General features: G+C 39.0%; 1 protein-coding gene across 2 annotated transcripts in view; it reads right to left on the bottom strand.

Moving 5' to 3' along the window:
- MACO1 (macoilin 1) overlaps positions 1-22,489 on the bottom strand; it is a 103,016-nt gene that overhangs the window by 41,008 nt on the left and 39,519 nt on the right. For both annotated transcript variants that reach the window (XM_007522570.2, XM_060205568.1), the window contains 2 exons: positions 19,013-19,191; positions 15,941-16,442 (listed from right to left, as the gene is read on the bottom strand). In XM_007522570.2, coding sequence (XP_007522632.2) covers positions 15,941-16,442; positions 19,013-19,191 — 681 coding nt within the window. The remainder of the gene's footprint in view (positions 1-15,940; positions 16,443-19,012; positions 19,192-22,489) is intronic.

Here is a 22,489-nt window from a genome sequence, read left to right as displayed (position 1 = left end):
AGTAACACAATCATAGTAGGGGACTTCAACACGCCACTCTCCCAACTTGACAGATCATGCAGGCAGAAAATCAATAAAGACATAAGGGAGCTAAATGAAGAGATAGATAAACTAGAACTATTGGACATTTTCAGATTCATTCATCCCAAGAAACTGGAATACACATTTTATTCAAATCCACATGGGTCATTCTCAAGGATAGACCATATGTTAGGCCACAAAGACAGCATAAACAAAGTCAAGAGCATTGAAATCATCCCAAGCATCTTCTCAGACCACAGTGGAATGAAACTAACACTTAACAATCAACAAAAGATTAGTAACAGTCCCAAAATGTGGAAGCTCAACAGTACACTTCTTAACAACCTCTAGGTCAAAGAGGAAATCAAAGAAGAAATCAAAATGTTTCGAGAGTTCAATGAAAATGAAGACACAAGCTATCAAAATATTTGGGACACAGCTAAAGCAGTCCTAAGAGGGAAGTTCATAGCTATACAAGCACACATTAGGAAACAAGAAAAAGCACAAATAAACAGCCTGATTGCACACCTTAAAGACCTAGAAGAAGAACAACAAAGGAACCCTAAAGCAACGAGAAGGTCAGAAATTACTAAAGTTAGGGCAGAAATAAATAACATTGAGAATAGGAAAACCATACAAAAGATCAACAAAAGTAAATGTTGGTTCTTCGAAAGAGTAAACAAAATCGACAAACCTTTAGCCAGACTCACAAAACAAAAAAGGGAAAAGACCCAAATAAATCAGATAGTAAATGAAAGAGGAGATATCAAAACAGACACCGCAGAAATTCAACATAACATGCGAGGCTTCTATGAACAACTATATGCCACCAAGCTAGAGAACCTGGAAGAAATGGATGATTTCCTAGATACCTACCAACTTCCAAAACTAAGTAAAGAGGAAGTGGATAACATGAACAGGCCCATCACAGCTAATGAAATTGAAACAGTTATCAAAAATCTTCACAAAAATAAAAGTCCTGGACCAGATGGTTTTACAAATGAATTCTACAAAACTTTCAAAGAAGAACTAATACCTCTACTTTTAAAAGTCTTCCAGAAGATTGAAGACACTGGAATACTCCCTTCCAGCTTCTATGAAGTCAACATCACTCTGATACCAAAAGCATATAGGGACACAACCAAAAAAGAAAACTACAGACCAATATCTCTGATGAACATAGATGCGAAAATATTGAACAAAATTCTAGCCAACCGGATACAGCAGTATATTAAAAAGATGGTTCACCATGACCAAGTGGGGTTTATCCCAGGCATGCAAGGTTGGTTTAATATACGTAAATCAATCAATGTGATCCACCACATCAACAAAAACAAGACCAAAAACCACATGGTCATATTAATAGATGCAGAGAAAGCCTTTGACAAAATACAACATCCCTTTATGATCAAAACACTACAAAAAATGGGAATAGATGGAAAATTCCTGAAGATACAGGAGTCTATATATAGCAAACCTACAGCCAACATCATACTCAATGGTGAAAAACTGGAAGCATTTCCTCTCAGATCAGGTACTAGACAGGGCTGCCCACTATCACCATTACTATTCAACATAGTGTTGGAAGTTCTTGCCATAGCAATCAGGTAGGAGCAAGGAATTAAAGGCATACAGATTGGAAGAGAAGAAGTCAAACTCTCCCTGTTTGCAGTTGACATGATAGTATACATAGAAAAACCTAAGAATCCAGCAAGAAGCTTTTGGAAATCATCAGGCAATACAGTAAGGTGTCAGGCTACAAAATTAACATTCAAAAGTCAGTGGCATTCCTCTATGCAAACACTAAGTTAGAAGAAATTGAAATCCAGAAATCAATTCCTTTTACTATAGCAACAAAAACAATAAAATATCTAGGAGTAAATCTAACCAAGGAAGTGAAAGACTTGTATACTGAAAATTATGAGTCACTACTCAAAGAAAATGAAAATGACACAAAGAAGTGGAAAGATATTCCATGTTCATGGGTTGGAAGAATTAACATCATCAAAATGAATATATTACCCAGAGCCATCTACAAATTTAATGCTATCCCCATCAAGATCCCAAGCACATTTTTAGGAGAATAGAACAAATGCTACAAATGTTTATCTGGAATCAGAAAAGACCTAGAATTGCCAAAACAATCTTGAGGAAAAAGAACAGAACCGGAGGCATCACACTCCCAGATCTCAAACTGTATTATAGGGCCACTGTCATCAAAACTGCTTGGTACTGGAACATGAACAGACACACTGACCAGTGGAATAGAATTGAGAGTCCAGAAATGAGCCCCCACACCTATGGACATCTAATCTTTGACAAAGGGGCCCAGACTATTACATGGGGAAAGCAGAGTCTCTTCAACAAATGGTGTTGGAAACAATGGATTGAAACATGCAGAAGAATGAAACTGAACCACTGTATTTCACCAAATACAAAAGTAAATTCCAAGTGGATCAAGGACTTGGATGTTAGACCACAAACTATCAGATACTTAGAGGAAAATAATGGCAGAACTCTTTTCTGCATAAATTTTAAAGACATCTGCAGTGAAACGAATCCAGTTACAAAGAAGACTAAAGCAAGTATAAACCTATGGGACTACATCAAATTAAAAAGCTTCTTCACAGCAAAAGAAACCACTACCCAAACCAAGAGACCCCTCACAGAATGGGAGAAGATCTTTACATGCCGTACATCAGACAAGAGTTTAATAACCAACATATATAAAGAGCTTGCCAGACTCAACAACAAGACAACAAATAACCCCATCCAAAAATGGGGGGAGGACTTGGACAGAATATTCACCACAGAAGAGATCCAAAAGGCTGAAAAAATGAAAAACATGAAAAAAAACACGTGAAAAAATGCTCCAAGTCTCTGATTGTCAGACAAATGCAAATAAAGACAACAATGAGATATCACTTCACTCCTGTGAGAATGTCACACATCAGAAAAGGTAACAGCAGCAAATGCTGGAGAGGGTGTGGGGTCAAAGGAACCCTCCTACACTGCTGGTGGGAATGTCAATTGGTCCAACCTCTGTGGAGAACAGTCTGGAGAACTCTCAGAAGGCTAGAAATGGACCTACCCTATGACCCTGCAATTCCTCTCCTGGGGATATATCCTAAGGAACCCAACACATCCATCCAAAAAGATCTGTGTACACATATGTTCTTGGCAGCACAATTTGTAATAGCCAAAACCTGGAAGCAACCCAGGTGTCCAACAACAGATGAGTGGCTAAGCAAGTTGTATATATACACAATGGAATACTACTCAGCAGTAAAAAAATGGTGACTTCACCGTTTTCAGCCGATCTTGGATGGACCTTGAAAAAATCATGTTGAGTGAAATAAGTCAGAAACAGAAGGATGAATATGGGATGATCTCACTCTCAGGCAGAAGTTGAAAAACAACAGAAAAGAAAACACAAGTAGAACCTGAAATGGAATTGGCTTATTGCACCAAAGTAAAAGACTCTGGGGTTGGTGGGTGGATGGGGAGAATACAGGTCCATGAAGGATGATAAATGACATAGTGGGGGTTGTATTGTTAAATGGGAATCTGGGGAATGTTATGCATGTACAAACTATTGTATTTACTGTTGAATGTAAAACATTAATTCCTCAATAAAGAATTTTAAAAAAAAAGAATCTCTTGGTATTCAGTTTTCAAAGTCCTCATTCTAAAATTCTATACATTTTTAAAGATTTTATTTATTTTATTAATGAGAAAGATAGAAGGAGAGAGAGAAAGAGCCAAACATCACTCTGGTACATGTGGTCCCAGGGATTGAACTCAGGACCTCATGCTTGAGAGCCTAGTTCCTTAACCACTGGAACTAGACTCCTCCTAGACCACAATTCCATACATTTTTACAATTTAGCTCTTTTCTTGAAAGATATGGTTATGAATAAATTAACATATGTATCAGAAGAGAAAGGACATATCTTGGAAGCCATCACTCACTGAGGGGCTGGGGAGGGGCATGGAGGACTAAGCAAGTCACATTATGCCTTTGGTTTTTAATGTTGTGGTGTGTAAGTAGCAAGCAGTCAAAATTCAAGTCATTATGCCCTGAGGTTAGATTTCCCCCTTCCTTCCTTATTTCCTTCCTAGATTTATTAACACAAGAGCAAGAGAGAAAAGGAGAGAGAGAGAGAGAGAAAGAGAGAAACAAGAGCATCAGGGGTCAGGCGGTGGTGCACCAGGTTAAGTGCCACACAGTATGAAGTGCAAGGACCTGTGTAAGGTTCCCAGTTCAAGCCCCGGCTCCTCACCTGCAGCGGGGTTGCTTCACAGTGAAGCAGGTCTGCAGGTGTCTCTCTGTCTCTCTCCCTCCCTACCTCCCCCTCCCCTCTCAATTTCTCTGTCCTATCCAATAAACATGAAAAATGGCTGCACTGAGTCCCAGCAATAATCCTGGAGGGAAAGGAAGGAAGGAAGGAAGGAAGGAAGGAAGGAAGGAAGGAAGGAAGGAAGGAAGGAAGGAAGGGAGGGAGGGAGGAAGGAAAGAAGGAAGGAAAGAAGGAAGGAAGAAAACCCAGCATCACTCTGGCACATGCAATGCTGAAACCTCATACTTTTAGGTCCAATGTTCTAGCTATTTTGCCACTTCTCAGGCTGCCTAAGGCCAGATTTTCTTCCTCAAACTATTCCTGATACATAGCAAAATTTATTCAGTTGCAAGAGAAAAAATAAATGTTCTCTTTCTGGTACCAGATATATCAGTATAGCATAGTGGTTAGGCAAAGAGACTCTCATGCCTGAAGCTCCAAAGTTCCATGTTCAATCCCCTACACTATCATAAACCAGTGCTGAGCAGTGCTGTGGTAAAATTAAATATTTTTTTTAAAAAAATCTAGAATCTAGTCTGGTGCACTGCCTTAATGGTAGGAACAAAGATATGGAGTCTGAACTCTGTTACCAAAGACAAAGAGAATGGTGAGGTTGGAGAAAGAGGTGGGGAAGAGGTAAGCTAAGATTTTCTTCACATTTTTGCTGAAGTGTGCTTTGTACCTAGATCCCCTGGCTTTGAAGCTCAGCCAACCCACTGCCAGAGGCTTTTTTGACAATAGCCTTCTAGAGGATTTTTGTTCCTTTATTTCTTAAATTCTTGAGTCTCCTACACAACCTTAAGAAAAAAAAAAAAATACTGACAGAGTACTAAATAAAAAAAAAAAAATCCTACAACAACAATAAAAACAACAAGGGCAACAAAAGGGAAAATAAATAATAATTTTAAAAAATCCTAGGAAGTCTAAAGGAAAAAAGCTTAGAGTAGAAAGTTTATTTTATTTTAGAAATAAAGTTAATAACCTATTCAAAAACAAAGTTTTGACACTAAAAGTTTGGTTTTTGGCCCAATTTAATGTAACACTTAAGTTTTCTAACTTCAAAAGTCCAAATTGTACTGCACTGAGAGAGAGAGAGAGAGCGAGTGAGACAGAGAGAGAAGCAGAGAGTGAAAGAGACCATAGCACTGAAGTTTCCGTCAATGTAGTAGGGATCAGACTTGAACTTGGACTACTTAAAGTAGTGCATTATCACGGAGCTTTTACCAGTGCCATGGGACTCAGATGAGGCGATGGGGCTCCTACTCAAGTTCTCGTGTATGACAAGGCATGCGTTCTAACAGGTGAGCTACCTCCCAGGTCCCTTTCCATTTCTGTGGTTCTAGTGAGTGAACTCTGGGTTTTAAGCAAATGTTAAACAACTGAGTTATCTCCCTGGTCTAATGTTTTCAGTTTTTATTTAGATAGAGAGATGGGAACAAACGGAGAGGAGAGAAAGAAAGGAGGAGAAATACAACACTGCCACACCATCTACAGAGCTCCCCTCCACTCCCATAGTGCTCCATAGGGTGCTCTGGTTCAACCTCAGGGGCTCACACATGGTAAGGCACAAGCTCTATCTAAATCAGTCTCCTGGCCCTAAGAGTCTTACATGAGCCAGAGGTTATATAACAATCTCAAATGCTGTATCCTGAAGACAAGATTAAATTCAGAAGTATCAAAGACTGAAGAGAGAGAGTGTACCAGGAAGGGCATGTAGCTCAGGTTTTACCCTTGGCATGATAATAGAACATGCTAGAATACCAAGGGAAGCTCTGATGCTGTGATGTCTCTCTATATGAAGAAAAAGTGGCCCAAAGCACTGAAAATGTATATATGTGAGACTCCAGTTAAACACACACATACACATTCTCTCCTCCCCACCCCACCCCTTCACTCAAAATCTGAGATTACAGTCAAACCACATTTGGGCAATGTATGATAACAAACTCCAGTCAAAGGGAAAAAGTAGGTATTTTTAAATTTTGCTATATTTGCCCCCTCTTGTAAATACTTATTTATTTTTAATAAACTATTTCAAATTCTTTTTAAAAAATCTATTTATTTATTATTGGACAGAGAGAGAGAGAAATTGAGGGGGGGAGGTAGAGAGGGAAAGAGACAGAGAGACACCTGCAGCTCTGCTTTACAATTTGTGAGGCTTTTGCCCTGCAGGTGGGGGCCAGGAGCTTGACCCAGGGTCCCTGTGCACTGTAATGTATGTACTTAAACAGTCCTGTAAAGATTTATTGGGGGGGGGAGGAGACAGAGAGAGAACACCAGAGTTTATCACTCTGGCATATGCAATGCTGAGAATCTATCTCAGGATCTTGTACCTGAGAGTTCTATCCCCTGCACCACCTCCCAAGATGCTATTTGTCACCCTTTCAAGAAAGGAAACCTAAAATAATACAACAAATAGAAGATTTTTATCTATTAGAAACTAGAAGAAAGGACAATGACATTTTGCTCACCACCATCTTAAATTAGAATGAGATGAGTAACAAATACATCACAGTCTACTAAAACACAATACTAGTCATTATATCCATTGATAGACTAGAATATTTTTGGTCTGTTTATAAAATGTGTTGTCATCGGGAGTTGGGTGGTAGTGCAGCGAGTTAAGCACACGTGGCACAAAGCATAAGGACCAGTCTAAGGATCCCAGTTCAAGCCCCCGACTCCCCACCTGCAGGGGAGTCGCTTCACAGGTAGTGAAACAGGTCTGCAGGTGTCTATCTTTCTCTTCCCCTCTCTGTCTTCCCCTCCTCTCTCCATTTCTCTCTGTCCTATCCAACAACAACGTCATCAGGAACAATAATAACTACAATAATAAAGCAACAAGGGCAACAAAAGGGAATAAATATTTATGAAAAAAATAAATGTGTTGTCATCCATACATTCCAAAAGTATTTTTTCTCTCTCACTCTCTATATATATATATATTTGTTTTTATTTTTGCTACCAGGGTTATCATGGGGGCTGGTTCCAGCACTATGAATATACTCCTGGTAACATTTATTTATTTACTTTTCCTATTTTATTTCACAGGACAGAGATAAGTTGAGAGGGGAGGAAGAAATAGGGAGAGAGCAGGGGTAGATAGCATAATGGTTATGCAAAGAGACTTTCACGCCTGAGGCTCCAAAGTCCCAGGTTCGATCCCCCACACACCACAAGCCAGAGATGAGCAGTGCTCTGGTGGTTAAAAAAAAAAAAAAAGAGGGAGAGAGGGAGAGAAAGACATACCTGCAGATCTGCTTCACTACTGGTGAAGCTTCCCTCTGCAGGTGGGATAGGGGACCCCTACCCAGATCCTTGCCCTCAACTAGGCACACCGCTGCCTGGCCCCAAAAATATTTCTCTTAACACCTAGGTTTGGTAATATAAGTTAGTCCTGGGATTACGTATAAACTAAACCTATTTCAGTAAAGTGAATAAATTAAAATTTCTGAAAGTACTTGTTTATCCATTCCTCCCTTCTGAGACAAGATTCCTGGGAAAATTGTGAGAAATGTTTTCTTCTTTGCCCTCTAGACTATTTAGATTCCACATATGCATATGAACAAACTAAGTTACAAGTAATGTTTGGTGTACATAAAATAACCAAAAGCACTCTGAAAGCATTAAAAGAATGAGTAATTCATCATGATACAACTTTCCTATTCAAAAAATAAAAATAAATCAAAGGCTCTTCCCTTTCTAAGGCTTCAAATTTTCTCAGAACATACCGTCACAGAAAAACCCATATCCTGGGCCTTCCATGTAATCAAAAGTGGCCTCTCCTAATAGGTGATGGTTATACATCCCTGGTTTTAAGTTTAGTGCACTTAGGTCTGCTGCAGTCTAGCAAAATCTACCCAGAATTATCCGTAAATACCAAGATCCCATGAGGGTGTGGCTCTTGGATATCTGGACCAGAGTAACTTCCAAGTTAGCCCTGACCAGAGCTGAATTCTCAGAAACCCTATAAACTATCAAGAGTACAAATATAAGTATATCCTATTATCTTTGACAAGAACAAGAATTTTTGTTGCTAAGCAGATTTTTAAAGTTTGCACAAAAAGGGCATGGTAGAAAAAGCATTAAAATCTCCGACATGAGGTCCTGAATTCAACCTGATGTTGAATGGGCCAGAATGTTGCTCAGTGTCCTCTCTCCCTCTCTCTATCATCAACAAATTCATATATCCTTTTATAAGTTCTCACTACCAGAAAAAAAAATACAAACAAGTATGTTGGTGATGGACTAAACTTGCATTCATAATTATGTACTATACATATCATATATATCATTCTATTGCATTCCTAAAAGCAAAATGTGTGTTGCTTTGCCATGTGTATGATCCAGATTCAAGTCCAACTCCTATCACACTGACTTCAGTGCTGTGGTTGACATGCCCTGCCCCCTACCCCCACCTTGGAGTCTCCCTGTCGCTAACAATAACAACAGAAAAGCAAATGTATGTTAATTATTGGGTTGTTGGAAAAATCATGATGCATTTTTGTATAGAAAAAAAATGCATCGTGGCATTTCTGACAGCACAATATATATTTTAAATTTCTTTTTATTTTTTTATTTTATTTATTATCTCAAAGAGATGTATTAACAATTTGAGCCTGCTGCTAAAATTCAATCTGATTACCAGTCTGAAGTGTTAAGTGTTTAGATTGAAGGAATATATATTCAGAGCTATGGTCTATGCATCAAAATGTTTTAAGACATTTAATCCAATTTCCCCCTCTCATATGAACTAAATAGTGATTTGTGAAACTATAAGTTAATCGCAGTGTATATTAATACCATTCCCACCACCAAAGGTCTGTGTCCATTCCCCCCCCCCCCACTGAAGCTGAACATCCACCTTCCCCTTCCCCCCAGAGATTTTTACTTTGGTGTCACAGCACAATATATCTTAATAAAATAGGTTAAGGAAGTAATTCAGTGGTAGAGCACATGCTTTGCATGTAATAAGACACTGAATTCAAACTCCAGAAGAATCAAAAAACTGGTTTATTAATATAAAAACTTTTTTTTTTTTTTTGCACATACTTAATCTCAGTTCTCTAGGCTCAAAGAAAGAGAAACAGGTAAAGACACCACAGCACTAGAGCTTCTTCCAGGGCCACGGCACTTCTGTGTGGTGCCACGGTTTAATTTAAGTTAAAAAAAAAAGAAGACACACATACTATGGCTACAACCATAAAGTTAATTGATGAAAAGTAAATATAGCATTAATTTTAACTGACTGTATCACAGTGGCAGGGCTATTTTCCTCTTTAAATTTTCTATAATTTTTCACACTTAAAATATGAAGGTTATGCAAAATACTTTCATTCCTGAGGTTCTAAAACCCCAGGTTCAGTCCCCGTACTACTATAAGGCAGAGCTGAGCAGTGTGCTGGTTAAAAAATATACCTATTTTGGGTTGAGGTGATGGCATAGTGGTTATGCAAACAACTTTCATGGCTGAGGCTCTGAGGTCCCAGGTTCAATTTCCAGTACCATCATAAGCTATAGCTCTGATCTTTCTCTCTGTAGCTCTCTCACTGAAATAAAATATTCCAGGTTCAAGTCCCCAGTACACCACAGAGGGTCATTTATAACACATGCATTTCTTAAGTCAAAACAAGACTTGTTTTAGTGACTTCTGAAATTTATCCTGAAAAGAATCCTACAGAAAAATATGTACACATCCCCCACCTTCCTCCATATTCTTTAACCTAAAAAATTTATCTAGCGCCTTTCATTACCAACCCCCATTCTCCTGTATTTTCTAGTAGAACAGATGTTTGCTTTTCCATTCATTCAACTCCTTGCCCCTAAGCCACTCATTTATATAGCAAATATTCACTAAGAACTTTCTTTTTTTAATGAAGATATAAAAACAAAGAAACACAGCTTCTGCTCTCTAAGTTCACAGACTAGTAAGGAAAACAGTTCTTCCAGACAAACAAGTACTACACAACAGGTATTAGCATACATTTTCTGTAGAGCAATCGATAGAAATACCTGACTCTGTGGACCTTTCAGCATCTGTTTCTGCTACTGTAGTACAAAAGTACACACAGACACTACATAAATGAAAGAGTATGGCTGTATTCCAATGAAACTTGTTTTTATAAAAATGGGCAGTGGGCCAAGTGGGCAGTCATTTGCCAACCTATGGTACTCAACACTTGACTGGAATACCTCCTTGGAGCTTGGAGAAATGGAGAAAAGACATGAAAACTGCCTGCTTCATCACAGGAAACAGTCATCAAACCTTATTTTTATGGCAACAAAGCTCTATAAGGATTCTTCTTGAAAATGGCATACTAGTAGCCAGGACAGTAGCTTATTAGCTGAGAATAGGACTTGCTGGCATAATAGGGTCCTGAGTTAGATTCCCAGCACCATGCCTGTTGAAGTAATATTCTGGTGTCTCTACCTTGCTCTAAGTAGTACTCTGGTATCTCTCTCTCTCCCTCTTCCCTTTCTTTCCTCCCTCCCTCCCTCTCATTAAAATAAGTAAATTGACCCAGGTATCACAGAGGCTAGAGCATTAGACTAGTAGGAGAACCAGAGTTCAATCCTGCTATTGTATGTGCCAGTTATGCTCTGTTTTTCTCCTTTTCCTGTTAATAAGTAACATTTAAAAAATAAAGTTAAGGGGCCAGGTGGTGGCACACCTGGTTAAGTACATTACAGTGTGCAAGGACCCAGGTTCAAACTCCTGGTCCCCACCTGCAGGGGGAAAGCTTTACAAGTGGTAAAGCAGGGCTGCAGGTGTTTCTCTGTTTCTCTCCCTCTCTACCTCCCCCTCCCCTCTCAATTTCTCTCTGTCTCTATCCAATAATAAAGAAATAAAATAAAAATAGAATATAAAAAAATAAAACAAAGGTTTTTAAAATTCTGCATTTTAAAATTTAATTATTATTTATTTATTTTTTGTTTTAGCAGAGCACTGTTCATCTCCAGTTTATGGTGGTGCTGAGGATTATAAATCTGGGATTTTTAGTGCCTTGGGCATTAAAATCTTTTTGCATAACCATTATACTATCTCTCCAACCCACATTTTTTTTTTTAAGAAAATGGCACACTAATTAATTTTCCTAAAATAAATCACTGAATTAATTCCTTAAAAGCAACTATCAACTATGGTATCAAGATACACATAGCTGTAGAATGAGCCTCCACTAATTTACTACTACTAATATACTACTGGCTCTTACATGACATGTATATTCTGGAGCCTGGGCAGTGTGGCACACACCCAGCTGAGCACACATGTTAAAATGAGCAAGACCTCAACCCTCTACCTGTGGAGGGAAAGCTCTCGCACAGTCAAATGAGGTTGCAGGGGTCTCTGTCTCACTATCTATCTCCCCTCCCCTCTCAACTTCTCTGTCTCTGTACAATAAATAAAATATCAAGAGAAAAAAAATTTTGAAGGGTAGACCCATCCCTGTGGAAATTACAATCAGTATGGACCTACTATACACAATCCTGGGTATGCTTCTGTAGACACTATGGGAACGTGGATATAATGTCTGCCAATATATGTTTGCACCATGAGGAGTCTTAGTGATCTCTGAGTTCAGCCCTCTTCAACTGAAGATAATGAACTCATTATCTTCAATTCAAACATTTCAGGTTTGGATCAAGTTACAGTCTTATTCACATTCAGTAAGACAAACATACATAAAGTCAAACAAGAGGAAGCAGGAGATAAGAATGGTGAGAGGAAGTTAAGATAAAGCCTCCAATATCCAAACTGGATTTTTTTTTTTTACCAGAATACTGATCAGCTCTGGCTTATGGTGGGAGAGGAAATTGAACCTGGGATTTTAGAGCCTCCAGCATAAGTCTCTTTGCATAATCATTATGCTATCTACCCCCACCCAAACTGTATGATTTTTCTCAAATAAATACCCTAAAAACTTTCAGGGTAGGTGAAATAATTGACTTGGATAGCATGCTGCTTTGCTTTGTCATGTGCATGACTCACGTCTGAGCCCAGCCCCCATCACATTGAAGGAAGCTTTGGTCAGTCACTCTCTTGCTTTCTGCCTTCTCTGTCTCTACATAAATACCATCATCATCTTTCACTGTTGTGCATCACAGAAAAACTTGAAAATGCATGAAAGTAAAAAAAAAAAAAAAAAAAAAAAAACACAATACTACCATGGAGCAGTAACTATTATAATGAATCCTCAAATCTTTTTCTGTATATATTAGAAAAAATGTTTTTTTTAAATGAAATTGCTTTCTATTTTATTCAAGAAACGTATTATGAACACTTTCCTGAACTGTTCAATATGGTTGAAAACTATGATCTTTATTGCTTGCATTAGTAATAGTGTGGTCAGATTCCAAAAGTCTTTAACAGAAGGACACAGATTTATTTCCCTTAACCTTATTTACTAATTAGTAAATCAAAGAATTTAGTTCATAAAAATTTTACATGAAGCCCTTTGTCCTAGAATTTTAGAAGCTTTTCCTCCTAGAATAAACTGTCTGCTGTTAAGTGGTCAAAGAGGAATATGAAAGAACTTACTGAAACAGGTGAGTTACAACAGTCCTGGTTTTGGGGGGGTACCAGGACTTCACCACTGTAGTCCAACTTTATCGGGTAAAAATGGAGAACAGTATGGGAGATAGCATAATGACTACACAAAAGACTTCCATACCTGAAATTCTAAGGTCCCTAGTTCAGTCCCTAGCACCACCATAAGATATTGCTGAGCAGTGGCTTGGTTTAAAACAGGAGGGTAGGAGTCAGGCACTGGGGCACCCAGTTGAGCACACACAAGGACCCAGGTTTGAGCCCCAGCTCTCCACCTGCAGGGGAGAAGTTCTACAAGTGGTGAAGGAAGCTCTGCAGTCATCAATCTTTCTCTCTCCCTACGATCCCCTCCTGTTAATTTTTCTCTGTCCTATCAAGTAAAATAGAAAAGGGAAGTGGTCTGAGAGGTGGTGCAGTGGATAAAGTGTTGGACTCTCAAGCTATGAGGTCCCGAGTTCAATCCCCAGCAACACATGTACCAGAGTGATGCCTGGTTCTTTCTCTCTCTCTTTCTATCCCTCTCATTAATAAATAAATAAAATTTTTTTAAAAAGGGGGGGAAAGCCGCCAGAAGCAGTGGATTTGTAATGCCAGCACCAAGCCCCACTGATAACCCTGATGGCAATAAATATATAAATAATTTTTAAAAGGGAATGGGAAAGCCAGGAGGTGATGCAGTGGATATGGTGATGGACTCTCAAGCATAAGGTTCCAAATTCAATCCCTGGTATCCACTGTGCTAGAGTGCTGCTCTGGTGCTCTCTCTATCCCTTTCTCTCTCATTAATAAGTAAATAATAAAAATAGAGGAGGGAATGGGTGGTGGCACACCCAGTTGAGCACATATTACCATGTACAAGGACCCAGGTTCAAGTCCCCAGTCCCTATCTGGGGATGGGGGGGCAGCTTCATAAGCAGTGAAAGGGTCTGCAGGTGTCCCTCTTTCTCTCTCCCTATCTCCTCTCTCAATTTTACTCTGTCCTATTAAATAAAAACAAATAATTTTTTTTAAAAAAGGAAAAAATGGCTTCCAGGATTATAGGATTCATATTGCTGGTGCCAAGCCCCACTGATAACCCTGCTGGCACTCAAGATAAGAATAGTGGGTTGTATTATTATACTGAAAACTGGGAAATGTTATGCATGTACAAACTATTGTATTTACTGTTGAATGTAAAACATTAATTCCCCAATAAAGAAATTTTAAAAAGATAATAATAATAATAATAAAGTAAAATAAAGAGACACCACACCAAAGTTCCCCCAATGCTATAGTGTTCTGATGGAGGTAGGGTGGGGGTGGGGGTATCCCTTAAACTCGGGTTGCATGCATGGTTCCCAGGTAAACTATCTCACTAGCTCCATAACTTCCCTTTTGAGTTACACATTAAAAACAAGAACAAACGGGGGCTAGGCGGTAGCGCAACAGGTAAAGGGCACATGGTGTGAAGCACAAGGATCCACACAGGGATCCCAGTTCAAGCCCCTGGCTCCCCACCTGCAGAGGGGGGTCACATCACAAGCAGTGAAGCAGGTCTACAGGTGTCTTTCTCCCCCACCCCCTCTTCCGTCTTCCCCTCCTCTCAGATTTCTTTCTGTCCTATACAACAACAGCAATGGCAACAAAAATGAGAAAAATGGCCTCCAGGAGCAGAGGATTTTTAGTGCAGTCATCAAACCCCAGAGATAACCCTGGAAGCAAGACAAAAAAAAAAAAAAAAAGAACAAACATGCAAAAAACTCAAGTTCTGATTTCAGTTTTCACATGCATTTTATAAAATGCAACAAGATTAAGTAATGCAACAGTGCTACTCTTTTAAATTAAAGCAGGAGAGATTGCTCACTTATGGGAAGGGTGCATACCATGCCAGGCACATGACCCAGGACTGAGCCCTAGCATCCCATAGGAGTGCCATAATATCTGGGGAAGTTCTAGTGTTGTGAAGTCTGTCAACCCAGCTTTGACCTAGCTCGTTATGATTGGGCCCTCCTCAATCGCTATCGAACAGGCCATGGCTGGTGCGCCACTATGTTCCATCACTGGGGAGCCAGAGACGACCCGAACTGCCCCTGCGGCTACAGACAGACTATGACCCACATAGTCAACGACTGCCACCTCTCCAGATTCGAAGGAGGTCTCGAAACTTTACATCAGACTCAACCTGACGCTGTTGACTGGCTACGGAAGAAGGGCAAACGCTAGAAGAAGAAGAAGAACAGAATGCAGCCTGGGAGCAATGAAATCAAGTATACAAGAGGCCCTGACTTAAAAGAAAGGGAGAGAGGGAGAAAGAAAGAGAAGGGACAAAAAAAGACTCGCACTGCACTGGTCTATAGACTATTTTTAGAAAGCGGTTACTTTTCAAGCCTAATCTTCCCAGAGTTCTTTGGAGGGACAGTACATATTTTAAATGGAAAAAAATCAAGGTAGGGAATTTTTACACCTCTACTGCCCCCCCCCCCATTATTCTGCAGCTGTCTGACAGATTTACATGATCAGGGCTCTTTTTTTTTTTTTCCCCCTCCTGTGTCTATAGTAAAAGAACTCTGGACATGTAAATAATAAGAAACAGAAACAACAGAAATGTATCTCTATAAGACTGAAATGGCATGTAAATTTGTCAGTGTGGAAAGTAATTTTCACCTCTTACTCAAAGCACTGAAAAAGCTGGAGTCAATGATTCAGGACAATGGCATTAAGTAGTCAATTAACCCATATGAAATAAAGACTAAAATGTGATATGCCACAAAATTAACAGTCACCATATCCCATTACAAACAATTCCTGTTGGGCAGTGGAGACAGCATAATGGTTATGCAAAGAGCCTGTCATGCATAAGGCTCCAAAGTCCCAGGTTCAATCCCTTGCACTATCATAAACCAGAGCTGAGCAGTGCTCTGGTAATAAAATAATTATTAATACATAAATAATTAACAAATTCCTGCAGGTTCACAAGGAAGAGTTTGTTTTTCAAGAACTAAGTCAAGTTGATTGGAAAGCTGATTGGTAAGGACACAGCATGCACACTTACCTTACCAGTGCATCTGGTTTGCTCAGCTGGTTATTAGGAATACAGTTTTCCATTAAGTCCTTGTGTGCACTTGGGCTCTTGCTAGTGCATTTCTGTTTCTTCTCATTTTTACTAGATGAGGAAGGAATGCTCCCATTTGTGGCGCTGTGACTTCGAGGGGAGGAGTTCACAACTCCACTAGCATTTTTATAATTTTTTGAGGAAGCAGTGCATGAATCCTCTTTCAAGAGATTTTCTGTACTTCCCACAAGGTCATTATTTAATCTTTTACTGTTAATGTGGTTCTCCATATACTCAATTTCTTGTATTTTAGAGTCTACAGGTTGTAGAATATTGTTGTTATTTATTCCAAGGTTGTGTTTTTTGGCGTCCTTGTCCTTTTCTTTCCCTTTTTCTCTGTATTCTATCTCTGGCAAAGTTGAAGAAAGTTTTTTATTGGCTGGGATACCTCCGTTGTGGTGTATGAGGATCGAGGAATCCATATCAGGTAATCCTTTGGCAGCTACAATACCAAAAACAAACCAACAAACAAAAACCCACACCGGAATATTTTAAAACATGGACTAGATTAATTCAACAAACTAGATTATCTATGCTTACAAACGTACTACACTGACTTGCAGAGTAATTTAGAAGTAATAGCTATACCATACTATGTGACTTTCAAGAAGCAAATCCAAATAAATTTTAGAAACTACACATTTAGAAAATTTCTATCAGTTATAAACACTAAGTCATTAAACTTCTGGCCTTATAAATCCGGGTTTATAACTAGTACAACATCTCTGGACTTGAACTCTGACAAAAGATGACAAAAAGTAGTAGGAGCATGTTAGGTGTTTATATGAACATATTTTTTTTTCTTTAAATTTTATAATGAGAACACTACTCAGCCCTGGTTTATGATAGTACCAGTGACTCAACATAGGACCTCAGAGCCCCAGACATTAAAGTCTTTTTTGCATAACCATTATACTGTCTCCACAGCACTTGAAGAATTATTTTATAACAAGGAATGATTCATTTTCACTAAATGAAGTTAGTATTTTCTCTGTAAAATCAACAGAGTTCCAGCTCATGGACAATAAATAGGCTATACACACACATATATAATGTACACAGGTGTTACATTTCTAAGAAAATATAACTACAGAATATACACTACTTAAACCATACTGCATTGTTGGATGAGGTTAACTAGTAAGGATTATGAACCAAGTCCACAAAGGAAACATAAAATTCTTTGTAATTCTATTATATCTTTTATGTGGACTTGTGATCAGTCTACTAATTAAAATATTTTGCTTAAAATAAGAATGGTAAGATGAGGAAACCTGGGAGATAACACAGGCCAGCACCACCCACAGTCAGAATTAAGAGGTATTTGACTGGAGAGAGAGCATGATGATTCTGCAGAGATTTTTGTGCCTGAGGCTCTGAGGTCCCAGGTTCGACCTCCAGCATCACCATAAGCCAGAGCTCATCAGTGTTCTGATTTCTCTCTGAATATCTATTTCCCTGCCTCTTCAGTAAAATTAACTAATAAAATAAATGATTGAGAGGTATTCTGATCAAAATAAATAAATGAGATTATAGTTAAGCCTTACTTCATATGTCAATCAAATTAAAAAGTCTATCAGCTGGGTTGAGAGGACATAGGATGTGTTTCAAAAGATGTCTGTCTCAGTGTCAGGGATAGAGCTCAGTGATACAGTAGTATCTGCCTCATATGTTCAATGTCCTAGGTCTAACCATCACCCCAAAATAAATAAACATGCCCAAATTAAGCAAACTGTTAATAACTTTACTAAGAAAGAGATTAAATAAAACAAAAGATATGCTATTAGTACATAAAACATCTCTCATTTTTGTTGACTCTAGCTTGTGGCAATAAGAAGCCTGTGCTATTTACTAGTCGGTCATAAAGAATTTTCTTTATCAGACTCACGTTTCAAACATTGTCAAAGTCTATTTGAAGAGATATTTTTGCATCACACTAAGGAATAAGATTTTGTCTTATGTTCACTAAAAGCATGACCCCCATACTCCCAACAATCAGACCACACAAAACTAGGATTGGTGTCAACTCATGTAATGCTAATGGCTATATGCTCATCAGAGATTCTTGTTAGAAAAGGTTCAACTTAAGGTCCAAATTGATACAAACCACTTAGAATGAAGCCTATCCATCTTTGCTCTATTCAGAAGAATATTAATTCATAAAACAATTCTACGCATTTATATCTCTATCTTGCTTATACTTATCTTCTTGGCTTACTTCAGTTATAAACTCACATTGTTTTGCTTGATGAGAATATTTTAAAATATTTATGGCAAAAAAAGATAAGAAATAAATAGTTGATCATTCTAAAAAATATTTATGACAAGTAATAAGGTATAAAATATAGTTTGGGGGATAGCACAGTGGTCATGCAAAAGAACTTCCTGCCTGAGGCTCCAAGGTTCCAGGTTCAAATACCAGCACCACCTAGTTATTGCTAAACAGTGTTCTGGCTTAAATACTTTATTTTTATTTGGAGAAAGACAGAGAGAAAAAGACCAGAGCACTTCTCAGCTCTGGCTTATGTGGTACTGTGGACTGAACCTGGGGCTTCTAGGGCCTCAGGCATGAAAGTTCTTTTGCAGAATCATTATGCTGTCTCCCCAGCTCCCAATAGTGCTCTAGTTGAAGGAAGGAAACAAAATGAAAGCTAGGGGAAGGAAGGAAGAAAAAGAACGGAAAGATAGGGAGAGGGAGAGAAGGAGAAAAGAGAGAGAGGGAGAGAGAGAGAATATGGATGGATAGATAGTGACCTACACTGTATTTCTGTACAGTGATGGCCCTGAGGAGGGACAATAGGAAAACCCTTGACAATTCAAATTCCTCCAACTTTTTCATTATTATTAGTAATTTAATAATGGTTTACAAGATTATAAGAGTACAGAATATAGTTCCAAACCACATTCTCCACCGAGCCTCGCAACTTTTTTCAGGAGAAAAAAAAAACAATCTACTGACAGATACGATAATGACTATCCTATTGCATCAACAGCTTTAGAGTAAAGACCTACCTTCCTCAGCCTCTTTTTCTTGCTTCTGTAGCATCTGTTGCTCTGGTGGGAGAGCTTGTTGAAGAAGCTGCATGTAAAATTCGTTCTCTTTTTGTACTTCCTTTTGCTTCCTTAGCCGCATTTTGTAGCTTACATAACTTTTGAAGCCAAACCCTAAAGTCACCACAGGGTAGCCAATACTAGAAAGAAAGACAATACAGTCAGTATGTGTAGTTCAAAAACAATCAGTTTGTGCAACAAGCACACGAGGATACCTGTGACTGAATTACAAAATAAATCCTAGATGAAGATGGTGGTAATTGAGTGTTTCATAAACGTGATATTTGTGTTTGAAATCAGAAGCATCTGGGTAGAACTCCCAGGAAACAGCTGGACAGCTAGACTATAAGAGAATGCCCTTCAGATTTTACATTCTTCAAAATAACTCAAGAGGTTACTGCAGGAGTGCTGTATATAGCGGCTGGCTAACTTTTTTCATTAACACAGAATTACCTTGTAATTTGTATTAAGGCACCTGTATGCCTGTAACAAATAGAAGAGTAGACATTTTAGGGTAGTCAAAAGCAAATATTATGTGTTGAGATATCAAAAAAAATTGTTTTTAATACTAGAAAGCAGGGTCAAATTCAGATGTCTAATTTAATCTTATTGTTGCCTCAGAGATACTATCAAGGATATTTCTGAAGTTGTTCATAAACACTCTGTCATGGAGGCTGGGCAGTGGCACACCCTGTTAAGCACACATATCACCATGCACAAGGATCTGGGTTCGAGCCCCTACTTGCCACCTGCACTTCATGTGTGGTGAAGCAAGTCTGCAGGCCTGTAAGTCTGTCTATCTCACCTTCCCTCTCAACTTCTCTCTCTTCTGTCAAGTAAAATAAAAAAAATGGATGCAGTGGATTCATAGTGCTGGTGAGTGGCAGCAGTTAATAACCCTCATGGCAATAAAAATAAATAAATAAACATTGTCATAAATAAATTCAAGAAGCAGTTAAATAAGTATCTGAGTGTGGCCCAGGAGGTCCTGAGTTCGATCCCCAGCAGCACATGTGGCAGAGTGATATCTGTTTTTCTCTCTCTCCTCCTATCTTTATCATTAATAAACAAATAAAAATCTTTAAAAAAATAAAAATAAGTATCTGATATTATCAGTGTCAACATTTGGCTTGTATCAACAAATTAAGCCATCTGTATTTAAACTATATTCTCTGTGATAAAAAGCTTGAGATAGACAAAAAAAAAAAAGTTGAAATCTTTTCATTCAGTTCAGTCTAATACATTTCTAAAGATCTTCTTTTGTTGTCTTTGCATTCTCTGACAATCAGTGACCTGGAGCAATTGGAAGCAACCCAAGTGCCCAACAACAGATGAGTGGCTAAGAAAGCTGTGGTATATATACATACAATGGAATACTACACAGCTATTAAGAACAATGAACCCCCCATCTCCGACCCATCTCTGATGGAGCTAGAAGGAATTGTGTTAAGTGAGCTATGTCAGAAAGATAAAGATGAGTATAGGATGATCCCATTCATAAACAGAAGTTAAGAAAGAAGAACAGAGAGGGAAACTCAAAGCAGGATTTGACTGAATTTGGAGTAGGGCACCAAAGTAAAAACTCTAGGTTGAGAGTAAGGGTGGATGTTCAGCTTCATGGGGTGGGGGTGGGGGGAAGAAGATGGGATGGGACACAGTCTTTTGGTGGTGGGAATGGTGTTTATGTACACTCATTAATTTATAGCCATATAAATCACTATTTAATTTATATGAGAGGGGAAAAATTGATTGAGTGTCTCAAACTTTTTAATGCACAGACCAGAGGCTGAGTCTTTGATATGTTGACTCTCTTAAAAGCTTAGACCAGGGGAATCAGGCAGTAGCATAGCAGGGTTAAGAGCACGTGGCGCAAAGCGCAAGGACCGGCATAAGGATCCCAGTTTGAGCCTCTGGCTCCCCACCTGCAAGGGCGTCACTTCACAGGCAGTGAAGCAGGTCTGCAGGTGTCTCTCTTTCTCTCCCTCTCTGTCTTCCCCTCCTCTTTCCATTTCTCTGTCCTATCCAACCACAATGACATCAATAACAACAATAATAACTACAACACTAAAAACAACAAGGGAACAAAAGGGAATAAATATTTTTTAAAAAAGCTTAGACCAGGGAGAACAGAAGCAACTGGTGGCACAGCTATATACAAATAATGTCAAAGGACATAAATTATAGTGATGTTGTGTATGATACAGCAAATCCTAACAAAGGAATATTTCAAAGTTAACCCAATTACCAAATAATGTGATTATAGCAATAACTATCTATTCAAAACAGAGACACCCTGCCCCCCAACTCTTCATCTATACTACTCCAGCCTTTAGGTTCATGATTAGTCAACAACTTGTTTGGCTTATATGTTAACTCTCTTTTCAACCACCAGGTTCCAGATGCTAGCATGATGCCAACAAAACTTTCCTGGACAGACAACCCCACCAATATGTCCTGGAGCTCCAATTCCCCAGAACCCCACCCCATTAGGGAAAGAGAGAGGCAGGCTGGGAGTATGGATTGACCTCTCAACCCCCATGTTCAGTGGGAAAGCAATTACAGAAGCCAGACCTCCAATCTTCTGCTTCCCACAATGACCTTGGGTCTATACTCCTAGAGGGTTAAAGAATAGGAAAGCTTTCAAGGGAGGGGATGGGATACACAGATCTGGTGGTGGGAATTGTGTGGAGTTGTACTCCTCTTATCCTATGGTTTTGTCAGTATTTCCTTTTTATAAAGAAGAAAAAGAAAAGAAGAGAAGAGGAAAGAAAAGAAAAAAGAAAAGGAAATAAAATAAAATAAAATAAAATAAATGAAAAGAAAAGAATAAGGCTATCATGAAGCTTCTCTCCTGTGCAGGTGGGGTCTCTGAATGTAGGTTCTTGCCATTGTAATATGTGTGCTCAGTGAGGTGCACCACTGCCCAGTCCCTCAGTCTAATACATTTCCAAAATCTCTACTAAAACTGCCAAAACTCTTAAACTTCATTAACCTGGGGGTAGATAGCACAATGATTATGCAAAGAGACTCTGATGCCTGGAGCTGGGTGGTAACACATACTATGAAGTGCAAGGACCTACACATACTATGAAGTGTAAGGACCTGCGCAAGGATCTGGATTTAAGCCCCTAGCTCCCCACCTGCAGAAGGGTCACTTCACAAGTGGTGAAGCAGATCTGCAGGTGTCTATCCTTCTCTCCCCTTCACTGTCTCCCCCTCCTCTCTTAATTTCTCTCTGTCCTATCCAACAACAACAGCAACAATAATGGAAAAAAGAAGGCTACCAGAAGCCATGGATTTGTACCGCAGGCACCAAGCCCCACCAGTATCCCTAGAGGGGGGAGAGAAGGGGAAGGGGAGGGGATGTGGGGGAGAGGGGGAGGGAGAGGGAGAGAGGGAGAGGGAGAGAGGGAGAGGGAGAGGGAGAGAGGGAGAGGG

The sequence above is a fragment of the Erinaceus europaeus genome, chromosome 13 (assembly GCF_950295315.1).
Source record: "Erinaceus europaeus chromosome 13, mEriEur2.1, whole genome shotgun sequence".
Taxonomy (NCBI): domain Eukaryota; kingdom Metazoa; phylum Chordata; class Mammalia; order Eulipotyphla; family Erinaceidae; genus Erinaceus; species Erinaceus europaeus.
The sequence above is the reverse complement of the archived record's forward strand: the minus strand, read 5'-3'. Positions and strand labels throughout refer to the sequence as shown.